Consider the following 27,478-nt stretch of genomic DNA (forward strand, 5'->3'; position numbering starts at 1 on the left):
TTTTGCAAGCTTGGAAAAGGTCTGTGTTTCTCTCAGGTTCATCAAGCCAGTGACTGTCAGATTTCAGATTTAAGCCCTGCAATCTGTTCTACAATTGCTGTAGAGTACATTGTATCTAGAGCGAGTGTGTCCTCCTTGGTACCAAAAGTTCTGCCCTGGGTACCAAAAGTTCTACCCAAGTCTGCAGGATAAGTGGATGAAACCAATGAAAAAACAAACGCACCCTGGAACTGAGTGGAGTTGTGGATGGGATGGGTGAGGGAGCACAAAGGATTAGTTGGTGGGGACTGCAAGTGAGTGGGCGGGAGAGTGAGTCTTCAGTGAGTGAATGCTTGTTTGAGTCCGAGAGACAGTTGAGGAAACTGGGTGGACTGGAGAGTGAAACTGAGTGTGTGGGTGAGTATGACTACTCGAGTGGACGAATTGAAGATGTGGTGAGCCTGCTCTACCTGAGCTCTGTGCGCTTCGTTGCCGGTGGTGGGCAGCAGGGCCGCTACTCCACACAGTACGGTAAGGAGGGCTGCTCCACCCGAGTCAGCTCGCGCCTCCTCCCAGTCCTCCCCCTGTCTCTCTTCTCCCCCCCCCCCTCCTCTTCCCAGTCCACCTCGGCCGCCGCCAGTTTCGACCCCAGTCCCGGGCTAGCCGGCCTGGACGCTGCGCCGCCGCGGGCAGCGATGCGCAGAGGGTCCGCGCCGCCCCGGGGCCGCCGTGCGGCACCATGAAGCTCCGCAGCAAGGCGGCAGCGCTGCTTCTGCTCGCGCTGGCCGTGCTGCTGCTGGCTCTGCTGTCCTTGCGCGCCCGCCAGGACCTGGAGCCCCCTGGGTTCCCTGCGCGTCCCGAGGCTGCCCCTCAGCGCCGCCACGCGCCGGTCCCCACGCTCCCTCCGGAGCCCCGCGCCTTTCCCGGAGCCGCTGGCCCGCGTTTCCCCAGGCGCCGGCCCCCGCGTCTGCGACCCGGAGCGAGCCGCCCGCGCGCCGCCAGCCGCGGGAAGTTGGCGAGGTGAGTCGTGGCAGCTTGGATAACCTCCCATCTGAGGACCTGCGTCTCCCTTCCAGCGCCGGTGCCAAGTTCAAGGGCGCCTTGGAGCTAGATGGATGGAGAGGCAGATTCCAAGTTTCACCCCACTCTCTACCTCTTCCCACCCTGCCAAACACGCAGACCACCCTGGTGACACCCATGCACCTCCTCCAAGAAGTGTCAGGGAAAATGGCTTGTAGATTAGGGGACGCAAGTGTCAGGAGAGACGTCTGGTTGTGTTCTTGCAAACATGTGCTCTTTGTTTAATTTTTCAAAAGCCATCGACAGGCAACTTGAGCTCATTCTCTTGTTTCACGGGAGAATTCAGAGCGGAAACCTAGATCTTGATGGAGTTGGAGAAGTTAAATGTTGAGCCAGGACTGGCTTGCGTTCGGTGCAAGGTCGGGTACCCGGGTGCTGCCCGCGGGCGTCTGTCTCTAGTTGATTAGAAAGAAGTTTGCTTCTTGGAAGGAGTGGTGCGTGGCACGGCGGCACGGGAGAAGCAGAGTTTGGGTTTCCTGGTTTCTGTCTGATGGAACAGCAGGGCCGCCAAAGGCTCCCGCTGGGAAAGCTTCTTAACCTTTGACCCTGCCCTCTCCCCACACGAGGCGGTCCACGCGGCTACCTTTCATCGCAGCATTTTATCTTTGGTCGTGTTGTTACCAGATGTCCGCAGGTTAAGGAGTCTCCTTTGTTCTGGAGGAGTTTCGAACAATCCCCCTGAACTCTGTTTCCTCTGCTCCTTCTAACTGCTTTGCAACAACCACATTTGCTGGGCTCCCAAATTACTTGAAACAAGTTGAATTCTTTTTGACCATAATGACGAAGTCTGGGCTTTTTTTTTTTTTTTTTCTTTTTTTTAAACTGTAGTTAAAGGAAACATGAAACCTTAAGAATTAGCTGTGTCAGCTCTCCTCTCTTCCCTTGTAATACATGCAGAGATGGATATGTCGGGGGAGAAAATACCCCAGAAACCTAAGTCTTTTTTAAAAAGTATTATTTGTTTATTGTGTGTGTGTGCTGAGGGAGGCATGTGGGGAGGTCAGAAGTCGGTTTTCTCCTTCCATCTGGTATGTACCTGGGATTGGGTATCAGGTCCAAAGTAGGCAGCTTTACCACGGAGGCATCCTGCTTCCTCCAACTTAGAACCTTCCTCCAACTTAGGACCTTTGAGTTGTTAGAACTCTTGAAGTTCTGAGTATGCACTTTTGAAAAATCAGACAATTTCTCTTGTATAATTGGTAGAAGGGTTCCCCCCCCTCCAGTTTGCTGGGGTTCTTATTTACAGTAGATTATTCCAGAGTAAAGGTACAACAAGTTCATAATGACATCACTTAACACAAACAGTGTCAACAGCACCATGTTAAAATAGTTATTATCACACTCGCGCATGCGCAAGCACACACACACACACACACACACACACACACACACACACACACACACACACACGCCGCAATCCATCCACACAATAATGCTTTGATAGTGGTCCACACATTTCCCCATAATAGACCTGTTGTACACATCATGAGAACTTGTTTCAAATGTAGATTCTTAGGTCCTACAGAAACATGGGAACAGAGTCAATAATGCATGTGCACGGTCACCTCTCTCCCTTGCCGTCTGTATGTTCGTAGGTGTGTTTGTGCGTGTGAACACCAGGGGTTGAGATCCAGTGTCTTCCTCAGTTCTCTCCACCTTAGTGTTTTTGAGACGTGGTCTCTCACTGAACAAAGAGCTTGCAGATTTGACTGCCAGCAAATCCTCCTGCCTCAGAAGTTGCTTGGGGAACTGAACTCAGGTCTTCCTCCTTGGGCCTGCCTGCTCTGTATCAACAAAGCCATCTCCTCATCCCTCAGCTTTGCTTTGAGGACACACTGGTGTGGTAGAGCTGCTCCACCATGCACTGTTAGTATTAGCTAAGGTATACAGGCTGTGGATCAGAAGTTTGTGCAGGGCTCACAGGTAAGAGCTGGATGAGGGTAAAGACACCCAGGCAGCCTGGGGTTGGAGAGAACCTTCTGAGCTGCTGTCAGGCAACAGTCCTGCCTGCAATTCATCACCGCACTGAGGTTTTTTTTTTTTTTTTTTTTTTTTTTTTCCCTAAAGAAGCATCATGGATTCTTGGCTGTGTCTCTCATTCTTCAAGGTGTTGGGAACATTGGGGCAGCATCCTCTTGTCTCGATCCGAACAAATTGGCTCTGACTTGCAGGAGATCATGAATAGAATCCCAATGGGTGCTACTGAGAAGGAATATTGCCACAGGCAACAAGATCCCGGAAGCCATTTTTCTTTTGAACATATCTCTTCGATGATCATGGAAATGATGTGCAACGCCACAGGAATAAAGAACTACTTCACAAACTCTGGAAGGGGGGGGGGCAAGCCCTGTCAGTGAGTAACTCAGTCTCACAGATGGCATTTTGGGGGGTGTTTTCTCCTTTCTTTTGCTACCTCTACAGCAAGGGTAACTCAAGATTTTAAATGAAAAGGGAGCAGGAGGGGAAGATCCCCACCGACTCCTTTATTGCTTTTCAAATTCTGCCTGGGTGAAATTTTTGTGGTTGAGAAGGAATTCCATGTTGGGAGGGAAGAGAAAGCCTCTGGCTTAATCTTTTTACGTGGCTGGAATCCAGAGGAGATGGGAGGCTGCCTGATCTCTCCTGCATGATAAAGGTCAGATCTGTGGCCGGAGTTGGCAGAAAGCTCGAGGGTGGATGGGACCGGCCACCTGCTGACCACACAGAGCCCAGGCTGGCCTCCTGAGGGCCCTGCTCTAAGGTCTACCACATCAGGGTGGAGAACGACGAAGCCTTCTTCCACATCTTGTTTTCATCTTCAGCAAATTTTCCATGCGCTTGCCTGGTTAGCAGGCAGACCCTACAATTTTAGAACTAGCCATTTGTATGCAATCTGTCCTGGAGTGGCTTTCTTCTACATAAACATGAAGCTGTGGGTAAGGGCTGGTCTCTCCAGTCATGAGTGCGATCTCAAAATGGACATCATCCTCAAAGCGGCCGTCACTGTAGAGCCCAGGAGAAATAAAGTCCTCCTTCTGTTTTGGTTTAGTGATTATTTATACCTGGCTGGCTTTCTAAAAGAATTTGAGGTGACTATAGTTTAAAAAATGTGTATGCAATAAAGTCACTTAAATAGCTGAATAAGAAGACCAAGGCGGGGGGAGTAAGCACTCTTTGCTAAAATCGAGACCACTGTTACTGAAAGACTAAATGCTAAATTTAGCTCTGAGCTTCCTGGCAGCCTTATTAAAAAGGGAACATGGTGAGCTGCCTAATTTTCGGTAATGATAAGAGAAGTTTACAAAGAGATGGGGGGGCGGGGGAAGAAGCTAAATTCTAAAATAAGAGTTTTACTTGGGAATAGATTTCAGACTTTAGAAGATTGCGTTTCCATTCTGCTTCAGAAAACTCTTTGAGATGATATGTGGAAAAAGAAGTTCAACGTAATTGGGGATCGGCAGTATAAACAGGGTTGAAGGATGGCTCTGTCAATAAAGTGGTTGGCGTGCAGGTGTAAGCACCTGAGTTTGGATCCCTAGAACTGAGGGACAGCTGGATGCAATAGCATCTATACCCCCAGCCTTCCTATGTTGAGATCGGAGGCTTGGAAAGATGACGTCCCCAGAATCGTAAGGGCTAGCTAGCCTGGCATATACGCCTATCTCAGACTTTCCAGAAGGCAAGGACAGATGCCTAAGATTATTCTTCTGCAAGTGCACAATGCGGTGTAGCACACACATGGTGGTGGACTCTTATACACACACACACACACACACACACACACACACACACACACACGTGCACACAAATACTAAGAAGAGAAAAGAAAAGCTCGGCCTCAGGAATTCAGCAAACTGGGTTCTGATCCCAAGCTGTTTTCATCTCCTTTCCTTCATTTATAAAAAAGAGCAGATTTATCCCAAGGTGCCTGAGACCTGGTCCAGCTCTGACATGATGATCCTGTAGTGATTGTGTCAGCTTCATCTGCAAGATTGCAACTGTGAGTGTCACTTGCAAGATTAGCGCCTCTGTCTCACCTTACTGATCGCTCAGACTCTGACCCCCTCCTGAATTGTCTTCTTTCTCTTCTGAGCTAGCCTGTTTTCTCTTAAAATATGTCTTTCAGGAAAAAAAATGCTAGGTGTACTTATTTTGTGAGTCTATGTGTGCAAGCTTGTGACATGGTACATACGTGTTCAGATGACAATTTGAGGGAGCTGGTGCCTTTTTTTTTTCTACCATGTTGGTTCCGAGATTGAACTCAAGCTGTCAGGTTTAGCAGCAAGTTCCTTGCCCATTGAATCATCTAGCATAGCCCCTAAACTGTGGTTTCTGAGGAAGACTTCAGCTCCCTCCTAGTCCCCTGGTATGTCAATACACTCCACAGTTGTTGGGCAAATGTTTCTGGCACACAGACTGCCAAGCATTTGCTGTGCAGCAGAGGATGGAGTGAGTCTCCACCCTCCTGGGATTCGCAGGGAGGCGGAGACAATAGAGAAGCTGGCTGCTCTTGGCCGCCTCCCCAGCCACCCCAGAGAGAGGAAATGCATCCTTGCTCATCACCGGTTTCCTGCAGTTCCCTTTGATCTAGGAGAGGAGTCTCATCAGAGGGTTCATGCCTGGACAAGGGTCTCAATAAACAGGGATGATGTCATGTAGCAGAATCTATCTGTAGCCCTCTGGGAATTGGTTGGTGGCCTTAGAGGACAGTCAAGATTTCAAAGTCTTGAGCAAACATCTATGACATTATGTAGCTTGAGTCTTTTTTTTAAAGATTTATTTATTATATGTAAGTACACTGTAGCTGTCTTCAGACACACGAGAAGAGGGCATCAGATCCCTTTACAGATGGTTGTGAGCCACCATGTGGTTGCTGGGATTTGAACTCAGGACCTCTGGAAGAGCTTTCAGTGCTCTTAACCACTGAGCCATCTCTCCAGCCCGTAGCTTGAGTCTTGATGCCTGTGTGTGTGTGTGTGAGAGAGAGAGAGAGAGCAAGAGAGAGAGAGAGAACACATTCACATGCGTGCACATGTGGTAGATGGACCGAGGACAATTTTCCAGACTCAGTTCTTTCCTTCCACCATGTAGGTCCCAGGAATTGAACTCAATTTGTCAGTCTTGGTGGCAAGCACCTTTCCCTGCTGAGACATCTTGTCGACAACAGAGCCCAGGTTTTTTTGTTTGTTTGTTTTTTGTTTTGTTTTGTTTTGTTTTGACTCACACACATGCACAGCTACTTGAACTACTCTTATTAGCTTTGCCACAAAACATACTTCTTCAGAGGCTGCAGTAGCCTACTCCGGCCCGAGTGGGTCTACTCTAGCGCCCTCTACAGTTCATTTTCCATACAGCTGTTGAAATAATCTTGAACAATTTAGACCCATGAGGGGTGGGTGTGTGTGTGTGTGTGTGTGTGTGTGTGTGTCCCATCACACTAAAAATAGAGCTTATTTCCTTGGGTGGGAGAGATATGCCAAGTTGTAGAAACATGTTCCTCGTAAGGCTGATGACCTAAGTTAAATCTGCAGGGTCGACATAAAATAGTCCCAGCACCGCTGTGGCGAGATGAAAGGTGGAGACAGAATTGCCCAGAAGCTTGAGGACTAGCTAACCTGCAGTGTGCCGCACATCATCAGAAACAAGAGAGAGCCTTACTCAGCAAGGTGGAACACCCCAAAAGTAGTCCTCTGACCCCCCATACATGTGCATATCCCCACACAAATAAACAAACTTCAACCTCTCTCTGTGACCACTGACTTCTTCCCTCTATCAGCCCAGCTTCATCCTCTGCCTCCATCTCTCTCTCTCCTCCCTTCCGTCCCTGGGCCTCCTTCCCTGCTTGCATCCTCATGCAGCAGGGGCCTCGTCGCTTTTGGGTCCACGTCCCAATATCTTATTCACCTTCTAAGCTGTGCAGACAGAAGTACACGCTCCACACTGCTCTGGATCTCCTAGCTCATCCTGGCTAGTAGTTTGCTTTTGTCTCATTCAAAGCCTTGTGAGCATCTGACTTTTACCTCTCCCATGTCGGGGGCACTGCCTGTGTCATTAATCAGCTGTCTCTGACAGCTGAGACACAGATGACCTCATGGTGGGCACCCAGTGAACATTTATGGAACAGCCTAGAGAACAGAAGCCAGCGTCCACCTTGTCTCAGACAGTGCCCAGCCTCTGTGACCAGCAAGATCCTCCTCTGCTAGGGTTCACCTGCATTAATGAGGCCACACTGAGATATTATTATTGATGTTCATTTAGATTCTCTGTTCCAGGGTGTGGTGGTTTGAAAAAAAAAGTCCCCTATTGGCCCATAGGAAGTGGCACTATTAGAAGGTGTGGCTTTCCTGGAGGAGGCGCCTGACTAGGGGGTGGGCCTTGAAGTCTGAGAAGCTCAAGCTGGGCCCAGCGGCTCAGTTCTCTTCTGCTGCCTGTGGATCGAGATGTCTCTGAGCTCCTTCTCCAGCACCATGTCTGACTGCACGCCACCATTCTTCTCACCATTTCGATAATGGACTAAACCTGTAACCAGCCGCAGAGAAATGTTTTTCTTTGTAAGAGTTGTTGTGGTCATGGTGTCTCTTCATAGCAATGGAAACCCTAGCTAAACACAGGGTCTCAAACAGCAGACTTTGTTGTATGCTGTTGTCCTTTCAGGATGGGCTCTACAGTAGTCTCTCAGACTGCCCATTCCTGACAGGTTTTGGAGGTTGCTTTTGGGTTTTGCTATAGAACTATAAGCCTCTGGGCAGTTTGGAAGAACACCGGTGGGTTGTCTTGGAAGTCTCATCACAATCCGTGAAATGTTTTCTGATCATCTGCCTTCTGAGTTATAGAGGTCTCTCCACAAGGGAAGCCATCTCCATATATCAGTCCTCATGTGCACTGTCTGTAAGGTTCACGGTGGGCTGCATACAGTGGTACACACATTTACTGCCTGCATGGAGGAGTCAGAGACAGGCAGATCTCTGTGAGTTTAAGGGCAGCCTTTTCTGTGTGGACAGTTCCAGGCTAGCCAAAGCTACAAAACCAAAAGCAAGGCAAAGCAAACCAACAAACTGAAAGATTCACAACTACTAACTACCTCAGCCTGGTCTCCTGGCTGAGGTGGGACTTGCTGGGTTTCTGCTCTGGGTGGTTACCCTGTCTCCCTTCCTGATCTGCATACAAGAAGGAAACATGGTCTGTGTTTGCTTCTGATCCTTGCTCTGATCTTTGAGGCTGGAGTGTTAACTTCTTCGAGGTCCTCCCACTGGGAGATTGGCATCTCTTCTGATTCTTTACCTGTCATTTTCTTGTTTGTTTCCATCGGTCTAGACACAAGAACCTCCGTGCTTCATGTTGTGCCTCGGTATGGCTGTTCTGTTGTGAAAGCCGTTCCCATTTTGGCCGATGGATTTCGTGTGTTCCCTTAATGCATTTTTGGTTTGGCTCTGTGTTCGGCATCCAGCCTGGAATCTCACACGTCATAGGCAAGCACTCTCCTGCTAAGCCACAGACCCAGCCTGGTTTTATTTGTAGTTTAGCTGGGGGAGGTGGTACTTCTTTACTCTCTGGTACTACATCAACTGCTCCAGGCTCATCCTGTACAGTCATTATATCAGCTTTTTCTTCAAGAAGCTCTGGTAACTTGTGCATGTTGGGGAGGGCACAGGAGCAGAACTTGCAACTAAGAGCCTACTAACACTAGGTATGCTTACTGGGATGCTATTTCTCATAGGCCTTCAAAGCCAACAGAGCAAAATGAATATATGTATGTGTGTATACTTTTCTGTGTATTTGCACACATTAGTCTTTCCATGTGTGAACATCAATGTCTACATTAAGCTAACTGTGGGTTCCTGCTGATGTCTCCATCTCTAACTTTCATGGCTCCTTCCTGCCTCCTTCCCTCCCGTGTGATGGGGGCTTTAGTTTCCTCGGCGCTCCTCTCAAATCCCATTAGCTCTGCTTGATTAGAATGCCTGTAATTTGGAGGGAAGGAGAAGGAAAGGATGGAGGGTCAGATTTAGAACAGCTCAGCCAACTGATGGAAGTTAAGGAACCCTCATCCCTTGATACTACCCACAGCACCTTGGGGGAGTGTTTATGGTAGGTGTTATGCTTGGCATTTGACCTCCATTTTCCCAGTACCTCCACAACTCTTTTGTGAACCATAGCACCCAGGGATACATGGCTTAAGCCCACATGACAACCTGGTCTTTCCAGTGTGTAAGCTTTGTGTATCCAGGACTAAGCACATCAGCCCATTCATTTCTCTAGCTACAGTTATTCACCCAAGGGAATCAACTTAGAATATTGGGTGGAAGACTCTATGTTCTAGATATAACCAGAGGAATCTCCCCAGCTACTCCTGAGGAAATCAACTGTATGGCAAAAGCTTCATTCGGGGCAGTAGAGAAAGAAGAAGAATAGGGGATTGTGCTAGTTACCTTTCTAAATATTGTGACAACTGCCCGACACAGGCAGCTCGAGGAAGGAAGTGTTTAGTTTGGCTTACAGTTTGAGGGGTACAGTCCATCCTGGTGAGAAAGTCACTGCAGCAGGAGTCCAAGAGGATCGCATAGCAGCCACAGTCAAGAGGCAGAGAGATGAAGGACTCTGTTTGGCTCACTTCGACTTTTTAATTTGGCCCAGGACCCCAGACTGTGGAATGGTGCCTCCTACACTTAGGGTGGTGGGTCTTTGCCTTTCAGTTAGCTTAGAGACTCCATTACAGATATACACAGATGTTTGTTTCCATAACGATCCCACATCCTGTCATGTTGACGACCAACATTAACCATCTAGGTACCTTGAGAACATTGTCAAGTCTCAGAATGAATAGGTCGTAAGGTCCATCCAGCCTGAGATCCTCCCGTTACCCATGCTGGAGTTGCATCTAGCTGAACTAGATCTTTTTCTTAGTCAAAATCTTAGAGCCATTGACGAAGACAGAAGGGGGATGGTTTTAGGGGCACACAGGAAGTAAGCATCGGCTCTCCACAACAGCCACTTGGTTTGCTTAATTGCATCCTAAGTTGAGGGTGATTTAGACAGAGGAAGGTAACCTCTGATCTGCTGAGAAATCTGAACTGCATTGAGAGAGTATGGAAACCCACATGGGGTAGAAATGCCGGGCTACAGGGCAGCACAGAGGCACTGGATCAGGCTGATGCTGGTCCCAACTTTGGTTCCAAGGTCAGCTCTGCTTTCCACCTACAGAGCTGTTCCGGCCTTTTCTAGATCCCAGAACCCACCAGGTTCCCTTATCTCTGAATCCAGTTTGGCTTGCCTGCCTGTCTCCAACCCAAGAATAAACACAATTATCTGAGACTCACAGCACCTGTTCTGAATGCCTTTACTAAATTCAGTCAACACTGGACAAATTAACACTTCCTCCACACACACATATACAGGCAAGATTCTTTGGAAGGAAATTTGATAACAGTTTTATTTTTCTTCTTTTTTTCATCTACAATTTAATAAACAAATGAGTACCTGCGTCTTATCCCAATGTAAAAAAATCAATAAAAGATGAGAATTGTATTGATGATAAAGTTCGTTTTATATTTCTTCAGAATATTTCCCAGAATTTGGCTAATTTTAGGTTATGAGGGTCTGAAAACTACCCTTGGGGAAAAAAGGAATTGTCTTGACTTGATTTCTCAATGGTTACTTTTCTTGTTGCAGCGACAAAAGACTTAAAGCTGCACCTTAACCAGGTAAGGGTTAACTTTGGCTCACAGTTTGAGGGTTCTAGTCCCTCATCATAAAGCCCATTGCATCTGCAGACTGCATCTGCAGTCAGGAATCTAGAGAGGGGGGCGGTGCTTAGTTTTCCTTGTCCTTTTTATTCAGCCCAGGACCCCAGCCCAAGGGATGATGCCTCACCACCCTGCGTTCCTGCGTTCCTGGGCAAGCCTTCCCACTTCAGTTAAGCCTTTCTAGTAATACCGTCATAGCATACCCAGATGTGTGCTTCCAGCAAGCTGATTCTATTGAGAATCCCTGATTTTCTACCAGCAGAGTGCTTGTGTGTGTGAACGTGACTTTTACATGATGACATTACTATTAGGACATGAAGTATTGTAATCCAGCAGAAATGCATATTGTTTAATACGGGGCTCACATCTTCCACAAGACATAAAGAATACATAATCAAAAATATGACTTCCTTCTATGAATGTGGAAACCGAGGCCCAAAGAAGTCAAATGAGGATGGGTGTAAAGCATCGGATACAGTCCAGTTAGAGTGGTTTGTTGTCCTGGCACTCGCTGCCCATCATTTGTTAGGAAGTAAACTATAACTGCGCCCAGATGCCTCATTTGTGACTCTGTGTACATCGATCTTCAGAAATCCTTGGCTCCCTTGCAAGCTCACTGGTGAGATGAGATGGCGCAAATGAAGTACCCACATACAGCATGTGGCACAAGGAACTGTGGGTGCTAGAGACAGCACAGAGGCATATTTGAGCATATTTGGAAGGGGGAGGAGTTCGGATAGGAGGACACAGAGACTTGCCTTCCATATATATGAAAGGACACCAGGCCCCATCTTCCGACATGGCTAACAGCTGATAGAGTATGGGAGACAGCCTTTAGACTGACTCCTGGAGAGTTCCACACCTGGTATCTTGGCCAACTAGAATCTTGATGTCTCTTCAAGGACACAGAACTAGTGGTTTTAGTCTTAAGAAAGAAGGGTGTGGGCCACACATTTCCTGAGAATTAAGCAGTGCACTCCAGAGACTCCATGCCGGATTCTATCCAGGACATATCTCCTCAGACTCATGGCCGTGGGGGGAGGGGGGATTTGCAAACCTTTGTGCTCCATTTTCTTCCTCTCATTTTTTTTTCCTGAGAATTTTAAGGTCAGACTAATGACCCCAGAGTCATACACATTCAAGAAAAGCAAGTTTCCTCATCGGAAGAGAGAATGGGCTAGTGGAAACCCAGGTCATTGTCTGAGAATTTTACAAAGTGTGCCCACCCTTTAGTTTGGTTGGCAGCAAATTAGATCATGTATGCTTTTTGCTGAACTGCCTCCCAGCCTGGTTTGAGCATGAATACAACGTACTTAGAGAAACAGATGGCTGCCCAACAAAGATAATATTTAGTTCTAATTATGATGATAATGACTACTTAATCATTACTTTAGGGACAGTATTGACTGAGCCAGGAAGGCTGGCACATACCTTTAGTCCTAGCACTAGAGAGAGAGGGAGGGAAGAGGAAGGGAGAGAAAGAGAGAGGGATGGAGAGAGAGATAAGAAAGGGAGAGGGGGAGCAAGGAGAGAGAGAGAGAGAGAGAGAGAGAGGAGCCCCACACATGTGTGGCGACCGGTTTGTTTTGTTTTGCTATGATAAAACACTGTCCAAGCCGAGAGAGAGAGAGAGAGAGAGAGAGAGAGAGAGAGAGAGAGAGAGAGAGGAGCCCCACACATGTGTGGCGACCGGTTTGTTTTGTTTTGCTATGATAAAACACTGTCCAAGCCGAGAGAGAGAGAGAGAGAGAGAGAGAGAGAGAGAGAGAGAGAGGAGCCACACATGTGTGGCGACCGGTTTGTTTTGTTTTGCTATGATAAAACACTGTCCAAGCCACTTGGGGAGGAAAGAGTTTGTTTAGGTTACAGGTCACAGTCCATCCACAAGGGAAACCAAGGCAGGAAACTGGAGTCAGGAACTGACGCGAGGCCTGCTGGCTGGCGTGAGCTTCACAGTTTGCTCAGTCTGCTTTCCTTTTCCACAGTAGGCTGGGAGTGGGCCCTCCAACATCAACCATTACTCAAGAATGCCCACAGGTCAGTCCGAGGGAGCCGACTCCTCAATGGAGGTTTCTTCTCCCCAGGGCTGACATCGGAAGCTAACTATGACAGGTGCTAAGCGTGTCGTATGCAGCATTACTTCACTAAATCTTCACTGTCACCTGCAAAGTCACTCCTATTATTGGGTAAGGCAGAACACCTTCACTAGCCCACAGTAGGCCCCTGCACAGTGTTCCTTCATTATGAACAGAAAACTACTGACTCAAAACCAGAGACCGCAGAGGAGACTAGAGTCCAGTTGCAGGGGTGGCCAAGACCGTTCTGCCTCTGTCATTAAGCTTTGTGTGAATGACATTCTCTGGTGCTCTTCTCCTAAGCAGATCTGGACTCGTGCCCCTAAGTCACAGGCATCTGCGCTTCCTGATGGCCACACATGGGACATGTGCCTGCAGCTGTGAGGTTAAGAGACTTTGGTTCAGACATCATGGGCTGATAACTGAAGAGCGGTTCCCTTAAAATGTAACTGAGGTGCTCTTCCCTGAAACTCCTGAAAATAGTGGCTGGTAAGAAAGGCAAGGGCCACAGACACCCAGCATCATCAGCGTGCCCATCTTACAGATGGGAAGCGCCAGGGTAGAGACAGTGAAAGCTTTTGCTCTAGATAGGACAGCCAATCAGTAGACCTAGAAAGTAAACCTTGTCCATAGCCTTCAAAGAGAAAAATTGCTAACCACATGCTGTTCTTAGAAACAAATCCCAGTCTCTGAACCCTTTATCACTACTGAAAATCCCTTCGGAAAAGATCTCTTTGATACAGTCTCTTGATTTCTTTTCTTTTCTTTTTTGGAATGTATTTGTAAAGGGCATAAGCAAGTTATAAAAACAGTCCCTTTCTGGGGCTGGGGATTTAGCTCAGTGGTAGAGCGCTTACCTAGGAAGCGCAAGGCCCTGGGTTCGGTCCCCAGCTCCGAAAAAAAGAACCAAAAAAAAAAAAAAAAAAACAGTCCCTTTCCAGCTTAGGAAAAATGGAGGTCCAGGGAGACACATAAGTGGATAAAGATGCTTGTTGTCTCTGCCCTCCATGTATTGGGCTGTGGCACATATGTACCTGCTAGCACAAGCATGCATGGGTGTTTCCAAAGCTTTCTGTAATGAGTATGTGTCTTACTGTTATGTGATACTCTTTGGGAAAATGTGACCAAATGTCTACGTATCCCAGATGGAACTGATGACAGGATAGAGTAAGAATACCTCTTAAGTCCTGCTCGGTGAACCAGTGACTTTATAGGATCATGGGGACTCAAAGGTAGCTATGTTAGCAAAGCTCACCTCAGTGGAGACAACCCTTGAAAGCTAGAGTTCTGGAATCCACTGCAGAGCTTACAGGCAGCTTTATAGTAAAGGTAGGAGAGGCCCTGCTTCTCAGCAGTCCTGACTGCTTAGATAACCTTGAGGGAAGTGGCATCTTGTGAATTTGCTAAGTTTCAGGAACTTCCTGAGAGCTGTGAACTGTTATATGTTATATACAGTGTTCCCATCTCATCCTAGCCATGGTCTGTGCCTTCTCTCCTCCCTCTTCATTTGTCCTGTGTTCTCCCCATCCATCTCCCTCCCTTCCCCCTTGTCTCTTCCCCCTACCAGAGACAGGGTTTCCTAGTGTAGCCCTGATGGTTCTGAAACTCACTCTGTAGACCAGGCTGTCCTCATCCCCCAACTCCCCGCCCCCACCCCCTCACCACAGGAGACAACTATTCTGGAACTCACTCTGTAAACCAGGCTGACCTCGAAGTCAGAGATTTGCTTGCTGGGATTAAGGAAGTGCACCACTACCACCTGGCTTTTTGTTTATTGTAATTTTTAATATGTAAGGATGGTTTGTCTGCATATATGTCTGTGCACGTGTTCATGCATGGTACCTGCACCAGCCAGAGAGGGCATCAGATCCCCCTGGAATTGGACTTACCCATGGTTGTGAGCTGACATGTGAGTGCTGAGAAGAGAACACAGGAAGAGCAGCAAGTGCTCTTAACTCCAACCCCTACATGTTGGGCCTTCACAGCCTCCCTCCAAGAGAAAACATTCAGCTTGGAGCCAATTGCTACTCAACAGTTACTTGCATAATTTCTAAACGAAGAACAAAAAAAATCCGCCAAACTAAAAGTTTATAAAGAATCATAAATATGAAAACCTGGTGATTGTTCTGAGGTGTTGGAGGATGGGAAGTATTTGGAGAGACCATTTTTCCTCCACTTCCCGTTCAAGGTGGCAACTCCTACTCTTTTTCAGGGGGGGAAATAACATTTTCTGATTCTGTGTGATCGTCTGATTCTTCTCCCTCCCACATCAAGTGCCATTTATTTCAAGCTTACTTTCCCACTGCATATTTTAAAATTCCCTACAACATCCTACTTTCAACAGAAGAGGGGGTGGAGAAATCAAATCCCTTGTGTCGGGAGCAATCACAAGGCAAAAGAAGTGAAATGAGCTGAGGCACCAGCACGGGATTTTACAACAGAAAAACCAGAAGGTGTGTGATAATGGCAGAGAGTTGGTTAAGGTGTGTCCTGGGAATCATACCCCACACAAGGGCATCCAAGAAGGCGGTGAGCCCAGGACTGGAGTCCAGTCTACCCCAGGAGCCCAGGATGGAAGCTCCATCAGTCCACAGAGGGTCCTTTCTGACTCAGTTGTGTAGCCTGTTTAGCGCAATGATTGGAAGCTGGCTTCTGCCCCCTGCAACTGCTGCAGAATATGAGCTCATCATTTAGAGAGGTCTTTACAGATTCCGATAGCTAAGGGTCTCAAGAAGTTAGACTTGGTGGGGGTAGCCAAGTCTGAAGGCTGACGTTCTTACAAGAGGAAAGGGCAAACAGCACCTTCAGGCTGCCTGGAGTGCTACATGTCTGTAAACCCAACACCCAGCAAGCTGAGACAGGAGGATTGCAGGTTTGGAGACAGCCTGCGATACACAGTAAGTAAGATACATATCTCAAAAAACAATAAATAAATGCATAAATAAATATATAAATAATAAAGAAGGAGAAAAAAAGAAGCAAAGGAGGGAAGAGAAATAAAACGTAAGAGCTATGTGGGCAAATGTGTCTTGTACAGTGGCAGTTGAAGTGGCATGGCTACACCTTCGAAAAACTCTGGGCATTGCTGGGACCCAGAAGCTAGAGGGAGATGGAGAAGATATCTTCTCCTTACCCTGTAGAAGAAGCCTGGCCCTGCCCACTCCTTGATTATATATCTCTTGGCAGCATGAGAGAATTACTTTTGTTGCGTTAAACCACCAAGAACTAGGAGGGGGAGCCTGGCCTCTTAAGTGGGTTCCCTAGGTCTGGCTCCTCGCTGGGATACTCACCAATCACGCATGTGTATGTGTATGCAGGGATGTCAGAAGCAAATCCATACACATCCCCACACGGGTGTGGCCACCCACTTCAGACATCAGACACCTACACTGCATTAGCTCTAGACTTTGTTTAGGAACTCGGCCATGTTTCAGACACCACGAACCAAATTTAAAATGTACTGTTCATTAACGCATTTATCAAATTATTTTATTAAGCCCCCCATGGCATGTTTTTGGCATGCCTTTGATATTATTCATATATTACTGTGACTCCAAGGCAACTGTCAGCTTGGCTGTCTTGAAAGATTAATGGTACTTGATTTGACTCCAAACCACGGGTCATTAAAACTGATTTAAGTGTTAGCAAAGTTTTCAGTGTCGTGTCTGCCTTCCAAGTGAAAGGTCTGATTGCAGCTTCAGTGGGGGTTGGGGGCTGTGCTAGTGTTCATTCATGTTTCTAAAGCATGTGGATTAGGGCTGGGGACATAGCTCCCTCAGTAAATCCTAGCTACATAAGGAAGAAGATCCAAGGTCCATCCTAAGCAGTCATGTGAAACACACACACACACACACACACACACACACACACACACACACACACCAGAGAGAAAGAGAGAGAGAGAGAGAGAGAGAGAGAGAGAGAGAGAGAGAGAGAGAGGAAATCCCAGCACTGGGAGGAAGACAGGTAGATTCCCTGGGACTTATTTGCTGGCCATCCTAACTGAATTGGCAAGCTCTACATTGCTGTGAGAGACCCTGACTTAAAAAATAAGATAGCACCTAAGGAAGAATGACAGCCTGAGATAGTCCTCTGGCCTTTCCACATATGCACACACATGTGCACACACATATATGTGCACACACAAAAATAGAACTTCAAGAACATTTGTAAGTGACTGTCGCTGCCCAATTGTAATTTGAATAAAATTCCACATCAGTAGATTGCCTTTCCAGGGGCTGTATTTGGTGTTTCCATTTCTTCACCTACTGCTCTGGGTCCTTCACAGCCTTCTTCCATATTCAGAGAGCCAAATGGGTTCCTCTTGCAAAGCACTGCGTTGGAGAAATGCTTCTAATGCCCTCTTGCCTACAGTGAGCATAATCAGTTTCTTAGACTTTATCTTCTACAGGACATTTCTGCATTTCCTTTCCCCCGAGTGAGGCTCCTCGCTGGCAGTCTGGGGCTGTGTGTTAAAGAAGTGTGATCTTGCTTGCAGCTTTCCCTGGCCTTATCACAGCATCAGGCTTGCCTGAGTTAATTCTGCTTGTCACTTAAGGGGAACTCTGATAAGAGAGGTGGCAGGAGGCAGTGGGGAAGAGGGGCCAAGCAGAACCAATTATCCACTTTAATAATTCAGTGTTTTTCTTAGTAATAGGCTACAGAGTAAACAGCACTATACATAAATGCCGTTTCCCATTATTTATACGCTCCAGGAATGGAAGTTTAATTAAGTCACACACTTGAGACTTTGAAGCGATTAAGGAGCCGATTGTCTCAGACAGCAGGGAGGGGAGGTGTGGGAGCCTCAGCTCCCCCTGAGCTGCCTCTGGGGTTCGAAGGATCATTTTTCATGTGAGTGTGGGGAAGCTGGGGCCTGGAGGATGGGGACAGCGACTTCCATGCTCACCCGTGCCACATGTGCGATGGCTGCGCTACCATGGCCTGCTTTATAATCTCTTCCACGAAACCCATGGGATAAGTTTGAGTGCGTTTGTTTACCTGCTTAACAACAGTGGTTTAATGCCAGCACTTTTAGACACATATACAATGCCATGTTGGGTTTTGGTTTGTTTGTTTGTTTATAAAATTGTGCAACCACTGCCCCTGTTCAATTACACAATGCGTTCATCACCCCAAAGGAAACTATACCCACTAAATTATCCAAAGACTTGAGGTTCTTTTGTTTTCTGTGTCAGCACATATCAGTCAGGATTTATTCCTCTCTATTGCCAAATAATATTTCATTGTGTAGCTCGCCACATTTTACTTAAGCATTGGCCATCGGAAGGGTGTTTAGAGTGGGCTTGGTGATCGTGATTGATGCTGGCATGGACATTTGTGTGCAGATTCCGTGTAGACATATGTTTTCAATTCTTGTACATTGCTTGAAGTGAAATTGCTCAGTCAGGTGGCACATTCTATATTTAGCATTTTTCAGGAACTGCCAGTTTTCCAGGGTGGCTGTTATAGTCTAAAATGCCACCAGCTGTGCCGAAGGGCTCCCCTTCCCTAAGTCAATTATTTTCCTGGTGCTTGGGATCAAATTCAACACTGCACACATGCCAGGCTAGCCATGTCCCTCTGAAGAATCACATCTAGAGACAGGACTTCTCTGTGTAGCTCAAACTGGCCCGAATTCACTGCACTGCCAAGGCCGGCCTCAAACTCATGACCTCCTGCCTCAACCTCCCAGCTGTTTCTTTTCCTTTCCTTTTCCTAAAGATACCCCAAGCCAGTACCAGGAATGGCTGTAATCACCCAGGTAGATGATGACTGACAGAGAACAGCCTAGTCTTCTTTCCTGCCAAGGTTCTGTCTACTGAAGGAGAATTAAGCAATCTAGCACAGCGCTCAAGGCATATCAGCACCAGACTGAGACTTAGTCGTTGACATTGCTAGGGAGGGGTTGGGAATAGAGACTGTCCCACAGAACCTGACCAGCGCAATACATCCATCACCCTGGGGAACTGGAAGCAGTTACGCAAGTCTCCAACTCTGATTTCATTCACCACTGGCTCAAGGTGGCTTAGTCCTGTTTGGTTTAGTTTTCTCAAGGCCTGTTTCCCCAGGAAGGCCCAGATAGATTTGAGAAACTTAGCAAAACTGAGACCTTCTTAATCAGATGACAGATATTAACCAGTGGTTCCATTTCGAAGAGCCCAGTCTAAACAAATAGTCCAGAAGAAGAAGAAGGAAAATCGACTGGCTACAACTGCTTGGTGTGGGCTTTTGAAATAACAGGATAGTTAGAAAGAACCAATGAGGGAATATATTATAGGTGATGGTGTTTCCTTGGGTGGAATGGAAGACAGCCCATAAAAACAATAGTCATTTATGCTTTAAAAGGAACAGGAAATGTGAAAGATGCAAATAAGAAACCATAATTAAAATTATATGCCTGCTGGATGTGCTGGCCAATGCTCTAATCCAAGCTCGAGGGAGGCAGAGGCAGGTGGACCTTTGTGAATGTAAGGCTAGCCTGGTCTATATAATCATTTCCAGGCCAGACAAGGTTACAAAGTGAGACTCTGTTTCAAATGTCTGTGTACACACATACACACACACACACACACACACACACACACACACACACACACGCATATGTATGCTAGAAAGAGCTGTACAAAAAAGAAAGAAAAATAGCACGCGTTCAATTGAATAAAGACCTGATTTCAACATGAAAAAGTATAAAAGAGTTCTAAGGGAAGAAGTTTGCATTGCCAGCTTTAATATTTTATATGATTTTTAACATTTTAATTATTTATTTGAGGGGATATGATGCGTGTGTGAAGGGTCACGTGACAACTTGAAGGAGTCCACTCTTTCACTATGTGAGTCGCAGGCATCAGATCCAGGTTATCAGGCTTGTACCCTCTTGCTATCCCCAGTATTTCAATATATTGTATTTTATGGTTTTCGACTTCAAATGTATATTTTTCATCTTTTTTCTTAAAGATAAATGTTTGTTTATTTATACGCTCTCCTATAATATATGATGTGGAATATACAATGTAAATAACAATGGAATAATGAGATATATAGTCATCAGCTGAGGTAAGCTTGAGGGAAGAAACTCAGATTCACAACAGAGAATAAAAGAACCCACACTCCTTATGGCCTTTCTCCCATGTAGGAGGCACCAGGAAGGAGCTGGAAAAAGCATTCCAGGTTGGAGAACAGAACTTGTATTGAGTACGTCAGGGAGAAGAGGAAGATCAGGATGAGCATGTGGAGGGCACAGAGCTGGAGGGGCAGGAGGCTGGAGGCCCTTACTGAGTGGGGACTGAGTTCTCAGCAATGATGTCAGGTACCCGACTGGGCAGAAACGCTGTGGTACCAGAACTAAGCTCCATCAGGTGAGGAGTGACCTGGAAATAGACGATACCATGAGGAGAGGGGAGATGCAAGAGAGCTTCTCAGTGCCCTGCACCCTCTAGATGAAGACAATGCTGTGTGTGGGGATGGCCATGAGGCACTAGGAATGTCCTGTTCCCTCCACAGGACAAGCACAGCGAGGAGATGGGACCCTCCCAAGACAGCTTTGACTTCATCAAGGCCAGAGAAGGGAATGTTAAGCAAGAGCTGAGGTAGAGCAGGTACTCCAAGGAAGGGGGTGGGACATAAAAAGACATTCAGAGACTCCTAGCCTGGCTAAGGACTGAGGGCTGAACTGTGGAGGGGGGGGGATGGTTGTGTGTTGTACATGTGTGTTAATAGCCTCCAGGGACTCCCCAAGACTGTGGCATCAGAATCTCTCCCTCTCCCTCTCCCTCTCCCTCTCCCTCTCCCTCTCCCTCTCCCTCTCCCTCTCCCTCTCCCTCTCCCTCTCCCTCTCCCTCTCCCTCTCCCTCTCCCTCTCCCTCTCCCTCTGTGTGTGTGTGTGTGTGTGTGTGTGTGTGAATATGTTTGTATATGTGTGTAGTGTGTTTGGTAGAGGGTGTGTTTCTATGTTTCTATGTGTATATGTGTGTGTGTGTGTGTGTGTGTGTGTGTGTGTGTGTGTGTACCTGATCACAAACAACAGATGAGTGTACTTCACCAAGCAGGGAATCTCCCATCATCTGTGGTGTAGACCATTTCTTCTGGTTACAGCTGGAGGCACGATGAGGGTGTGGGTCAGGGTTGTGTGACAGGGCCACCAGGAAAGAGGTGACTCCGTGGGACTCCAAAGGATAAATCAAGGCAGAGGGTGGCGGCCATGTCTGTAAACTCAGCAATGGGCAGCAGGGGATCAAAAGTTCAAGACTAGTCTTAGCTACATAATGAGCTCTGGGCTAGCCTGGGCGACAAGAGACCTTGCCTCAACCAACCAACCAACCAACCAACCAACCAACCAACCAAACACAGCTCAGTTAGTAAAGTGATTGCCTTACAAGCAGGAGGATCTGAGTTCAAACCCTAGGCCAGGCATGGTGATGCACACAGGATACCTGTAACTTCAGGGTTGGTGTGGCAAAGACCCTTAAGCTCTTGACCAATCACCCCAGCCTAATAGGTGAGTTCCAAGCCAATGACAACTCCTGACTAAAAACTGAAAAGGCAGATGGCATCTGAGGAACAACACTGAAGATGTCCTCTGGCCTTCATAAATACTGCTCATTTTGTATGCACATGTACATGCAAACTGCACACGTGCACTTGTGCAAACACCCCCCCACATGCAACACAGTCCCCTAAATACCAAACAGCAAGTGCCCACTCCAGTTGCTTTTTTAGAAATCCCAAGAAGTTCCAACTTCTTGGACAGAGCTCCTCAGATCCTTGCAGACTCAGGACATTTGAGAGGTGGTGAGTGTGCTGTGGGTGGGGACCGGTGAAAGGCACACCATCGCAGTACACATATACCCAGTCACTACTCATGCAAGAGCACACCAGGGCTGCCTACAACCCAGAGCCTGGAGTTTGTAATGTAATGTGAGAGGGAGCTGTGGGGCAGTGGAGGTCTCCTTAAATCCCACCCACTCCTGCTGGACCTGGCACCAGAAGTGGCTTTTCGTTACCTGTTATCAGACACATGAATTATGCATGCCTAGCCCTTGTTTTCAGTACTGTGCAGGCCTAAATACTGGAGCCCAGAGAGGGAAGAGATAGCTTGCTCTGCATTGGGAAGTAGGAGTTTCTCCTTTTGGGTTTGATGTTTTGGGTGGGGACCAGAGCCTAAAGCTGCTGGGCAGACACACTAGCACCAAGTACATCCCTGGTCTACATGCTTTTTTCAGTGGAAAAAGTATTTGTCCAACAGTTTGGAAGACACAAAGATACAGATAATGAAATGAATTTCTGTATGCACCACAACACTCCGCGTAAGAAATGTAACTTCAGGACTGGAGCGATGGCTCTGCCTTTGAGAGTGCATGTGTGCTGCTTTTGCTGAGGACCAAAAATGCAGTTTACAACACCAGTAAGTGCCTGCAACTCCAGTCCAGAGGATCAACACTGCCTCTGGCCTTTGATGGCATCTATTCATGTACACACAACACACACTTACACACAGACACACTCACACACACACTCACACACACAGATACATACAGACACACTCACACACAGACACACACTCATACACAAATATACATACACACTCACACATAGACACACACTCACATAGATACAGACACAAACACAAACACACACTCTCACACATACTCACACAGACACTCACACACACTCATACACACATCCACATGCATCCACACACTCACAGACACAAACTCACACACACAGATACTCACACACATACAAACACTCAGACACACACACACACTCATATGGATACAGACTCACACAGAGACACAGTTAAACACACTCACAGATGCATACAGATACACACTCATGCACAGACATACAGACACACACAGAGACACACACTCACACAGATACAGACACACAGAGACACTCACACACACACACACTCATACACACCTACACACACACACACACACACACACACACACACACACTCCCACACACATTTTCATAAGTAAAAATGAATTTATCTGTGAAAGAAAGAAGTACAACTTTTAATCAGCCTCTGGAAATAACTACCATGCTGTACTGGATTGTTCCACTCTTGTTTCAAGTTTACTCCATACACGTCTGCTAAGAAGATACAACACTCCTTTTTTCTTTTATTTAAGGGCAAGATGGTTCATTTTAAAACAAAACAAAACTAACTAACTAAAATAGTACCACACTGATCATACTGGCCAGCAGACCAGTGATAACGACTATTCTCTTGAGTATAGTTGGTTTGGTATAAAAAACACCGCAGTGTTTTTAAATACTGAAATGTGTCAATGGGACCAAGAACATTAGAGAATAAAAATCTTGGATGAAAATTGACACCAGTAAGCCTGGTGCTTTAACCCACAAAATTCATTTAAAGTCCCAGTGACATTATGCTATGACAACACTCTTTCTTAAGAAAAATCTGGATGAGGGTTGGGGATTTAGCTCAGTGGTAGAGCACTTGCCTAGCAAGCGCAAGGCCCTGGGTTCGGTCCCCAGCTCCGAAAAAAAAAAAAAAAAAGAAAGAAAGAAAAAAAGAAAAAAGAAAAATCTGAATGGGCTTATCCTGTTGGAAACCTTACAGACTTCTTCATTTCCTCTCAGACCTCATGCTGGAGCATGCAGGCCTGGTTTATTCTTTTTCACTGCTGTATAGTATCCCATGCTCTCATCATGGCAAATGTGTTGCTGATTTTCATTTGCATGGTCATCGGTTCATTTTTAAAAACAGATCTGTTCTTCATGTTCTTGCATGGGATTGTGCAAACACAGAGTTTCTGCAAGAAGGAGTCTATGCAGAAGAACAGGTTGTATGTCCATCTTTAAACCTGCTAACTTACCATATGTCTCTTTAAAGTCACTAAAGCTGCCTGTTCCCTGCCCACATCCGTGGGGAAGCTCATCAAATTTATCTTTTCATTTACCTTGTTATCTTTCCTAGTATAAATAATTAATTTACTTAAATTCGTATGTCCCAGCTTACTTCGGCTCATACTCATTACCCATGCAGAAGTTCACCGTGGGAAGCTGAGCGTGGTGGACTCCTTGTTTAGGGCTGGGAAGGTACTCATGTTTCAGGTACCGAGGGAAGAATGGATGGTCTAATGCCTGCTAGCGGTTGCTTTACCCGTGAGTGCACTGGATTCCAGTTCCATTTGCCATGGCCTTTGTAACACACTCAGCTTCCCACATACAGGGCACATTTTAACCAAGTATTCACATTGGGTCTTGTAGCATTTTTTAAAGCACATGGGCACACACAATGTGTGTGTGTGTGTGTGTGTGTGTGTGTGTGTGTGTGTGTGTGTGACGACACATATGTGGAGATAAGAGAACAGTTTGCAGGAGTTTAGGAGTTGGTTCTCTTCTAGTGCCATGTGGTTCCAGGGACTCAAACTCAAGTCCTAGGGTGTGGCTGCAAGAAACATCTCAGAGGCCCCAGAGCATTATGGGCCTCTTGGCTGGTGCCTTAACCGTGTTTAAGTATCATCTTAGTGTTGTTCAGTTCACTTCTCCTCCTGTCCACATAAGCTAGCTAATTGGGAATTGGTTTGATGATGGGTATGACAGCTCCATGAAGAATAGGAAGACCACAGTCCTGGGGGGCAGAGTCCAAGTGGTTCCCAGGCTCATCCCCATTCAGCTTTCTCTCTACTGCAGTCCCCCAGAGATCCTCTGGACCCACTACCCGAAGCCACTGATGGATCTCGTGTCAGGAAGGCCTGTTCTCACTTGTACGTTGCCACACTTAATAGTCACTGATGGGATCCCACCCTGTCAGCACCCAGTGCTCTGTCAGCATCCGATTCAGGACTCTGCAAGACACTTAGGGACTGTCACTCTCCAAGCATGTGCATACATGTGTGCACAGGAACACGTGTTCATGGGAACGTGTGTGTATGCATGCAGAAGACAAACGGGTGTTGTTGCTCAAGATCCATCCAACTCTTTTCTTTTTCCTGAGATGGTTTCTTGCTCCCCTGAAACTACAAATGGGCTGGGCTGGCTGACTGTTGCGTCCCTAGGGACCCACCTTTGGCTCTCCAGTGCTGGGATTACAAGGGGGTAACACCATGCCTGGCTTCTAGGGATCACATTGAGGTCCTCGTGAGTTCCAGGCAAGCACTTCACCAACTAAGCTCCGCTGCCTTCTCGGGGTTATTTCTCTTCCTCCCTTGTCCTCTGTAGGAGGTGAATCTATTTGCTCACCTCTATTCTAGAATACTCTATCGCGCATAATAGATCTTTATTAAAGATTTGTTGATACAGGAATGGGTGGCGGTTAGTAAAGGTCAAAGAGAGAAGAACATTCTAAAGAGAAAATAGGATGAAGGGATTGACTGAGTCAGCATGTGTCCAGTCCTAGAAATGACACTGCATGGACTCAATCATAACCATGAATGGGACGAGAAGTGTGCCGATGAGTAGCCATCCACTCAGGTCTCTGGATGGCAGTCAGGAGATGTACTTTGGATTCCTGATGGACAGTTCGTGCTTGATCTTAACGACAGGCAAGCCTCACATGATTCTAATTGGAGAAATAACAAGTCTGACATCCTGGAACCCCACCTTCCCACCCACACACCGATGAAGACAGCACATAATTTGGGGTGTAAAGATAAGGCTGGAGACGGACAGACCTCCCAGAGGGCTGTCGAGGTAATAGGGGAGAGAAGTCACTGGCTACATCTGAAGAGAAAAGGGGGGCTGAGGAGCAGGGAGAACTTTACAAAGATACCATCTTTCCCTGTGACCCCCAACGTTAGTGAAATCCAAGGACTGGCTGCATCTGGCCCTGCTTCTGCCAAGTGTGCTCTTAAGTAATCAAACTGAAACACGTTCCAGAGAGCTCCACCCACAAGTTCAACTTCCCCTTTCAGTAAAAGCAATCTGGGCCGAGCCTGCACGTTCGCCAGTGCGGTGGGGGCAGCCTGCAGAGCAAACTGGAAGGTTTTTGGAAGGAAGGTGGCATTTGACATCCAAGTTCGCATGCTCTCCAAATCTTCTGAGCGGCTAAATTGCTTTCATTTGTCTCAAGGCACCTTTTCCAGCCCGATTTCTTCCAGCTTGCTTGCAAATGTTTCTCAGTGGTGCATTTGAGGTTTGGCTGTATCTCACTGGCTGGGACCAATCTTTTTATTCCTAGGAAATAGCTGGATGATGATCCTAGACTCTTGGATCCCGTTTCTCTTCCCAGCTGTTCATTCAGTATTCAATACCTTCATGTTTGCAGGTTTGCTAGGCTACCCTGGGACAAAGTGGGAGTGGGGGCCTGGGAGTTGTTCCGTTCCCTCACCTCCCGGGACTGCACATGATTGCAGCCAACAGTCACGCATTCCACCGCAACCTAAAAACCTCCAGATGATGAGGGTATCGTGTTTCGAGGTTCACATGGGAAAGCCACAACCCACCCTCCTCCGGTTCAAGTTGCATCGAATCTAATTTCCATGGCCCTGCGCAAGTGGGAGCCCCACAGCCCCCAGTCAGCTGTCGGAGTTTGGAAATGCTATTTCCAAACACAGTCCTGTAGGCAGCCAGCAGGCACTAGACAGCTGAGTGCTGGCAGAAAAGTGTCCCAGACACCTATAGCCATCCAAACGGTGACTCATCTCATTATGGCCAGGGTAAATATGGGAATAAGTGGTGTTTTTCTACAAGCAGGAAGAATTGTCAAAATGCTTATCACTTTATAAAACATAGCAGATTGTGCCTGGTCGTGTTTTGAAATGTTCCATCCAACCATTCAGTGGGGCTTTTTTTTTTTTCCTTTTTTTAAGTTCGGCTTGTTTTTCCTCTTTCTAGGAGGTCTGGGGAAGTGAGGAGTTTGCACTCCGTGCCACCCGAGCTCTGGATTCACTTGGCCGTGGTGGCCTGTGGCAACCGCCTGGAGGAGACGCTGGTCATGCTCAAGTCAGCCGTGCTCTTCAGCCACAGGAAGATGCGCTTTCACATCTTCACAGAGGATGCTCTGAAGCCCGAGTTTGATAAACAGGTGAAGCAGGATCAACCGAGGCACAGCGCTTGCGGGAGGGCCAGGAGCCCGCCGTGGAGCAGCTGCAGATGCTGTTCACAGCTGGGGCTGGCTGCATGCTCCCTTGTGTGAGCTTGGCTCCTTGGCTCAGAGGGTTCCTCCCCTTGTGATTCAGAGATGGGCTGGGGAGATGGCTCGTTTTCTGAAGGACTTGCTGAGCACGACAGCCTGTGTTTGGGTTTCCATAACCCATCATAGCAGCATGTGTCTGTAATACGTAATACGTATTACAATGAGGTGGGATGTAGGGACGGGAGACTCTACAGAGGCTCGTGGGCCAGCAAGCCTGGTTCGTGCAGCTGCAAACAACAGACCCTGGCTCAAACAAGATAGAAGGTGAGAACAAACTCCCAGGGTTGTCTGAATACCTTGTGTTCTATGACATGAGTGTGTACCCAAATATACACACATCAACACACAATAAACACACACACACACACACACACACACACACACATTTTTTTAAAATTGGGGCAATCATGTCCTCCCCTTAAACACATTGGGAGCATGTGAGCAAATAACGTGGTGTTTCGTCTGTGCTGGGTTATTAGAACTATCCACCCTTCTGGGCAAATAGCTTG

At 47.0% G+C, this 27,478-nt stretch overlaps 1 protein-coding gene across 4 annotated transcripts in view; it reads left to right on the top strand.

The window, feature by feature from the left end:
* Nucleotides 1-601: 601 nt before the first annotated feature.
* The window catches only part of Gxylt2 (glucoside xylosyltransferase 2), a 107,411-nt gene continuing 80,534 nt past the window's right edge, over nt 602-27,478 (top strand). For 3 of the 4 annotated variants that reach the window (XR_015685828.1, XM_087659327.1, XM_087659328.1), the window contains exons 1-2: nt 630-999; nt 26,669-26,858. Coding sequence is in view for 3 of the 4 variants with exons in the window: in XM_087659327.1 (XP_087515453.1) it covers nt 719-999; nt 26,669-26,858 (471 nt within the window). In the remaining variant the exon portion in view is untranslated. 4 annotated transcript variants of the gene reach the window in all.

This window comes from Rattus norvegicus, chromosome 4 (genome assembly GCF_021556685.1).
Source record: "Rattus norvegicus strain SHRSP/BbbUtx chromosome 4, alternate assembly SHRSP_T2T, whole genome shotgun sequence".
Classification (NCBI taxonomy): domain Eukaryota; kingdom Metazoa; phylum Chordata; class Mammalia; order Rodentia; family Muridae; genus Rattus; species Rattus norvegicus.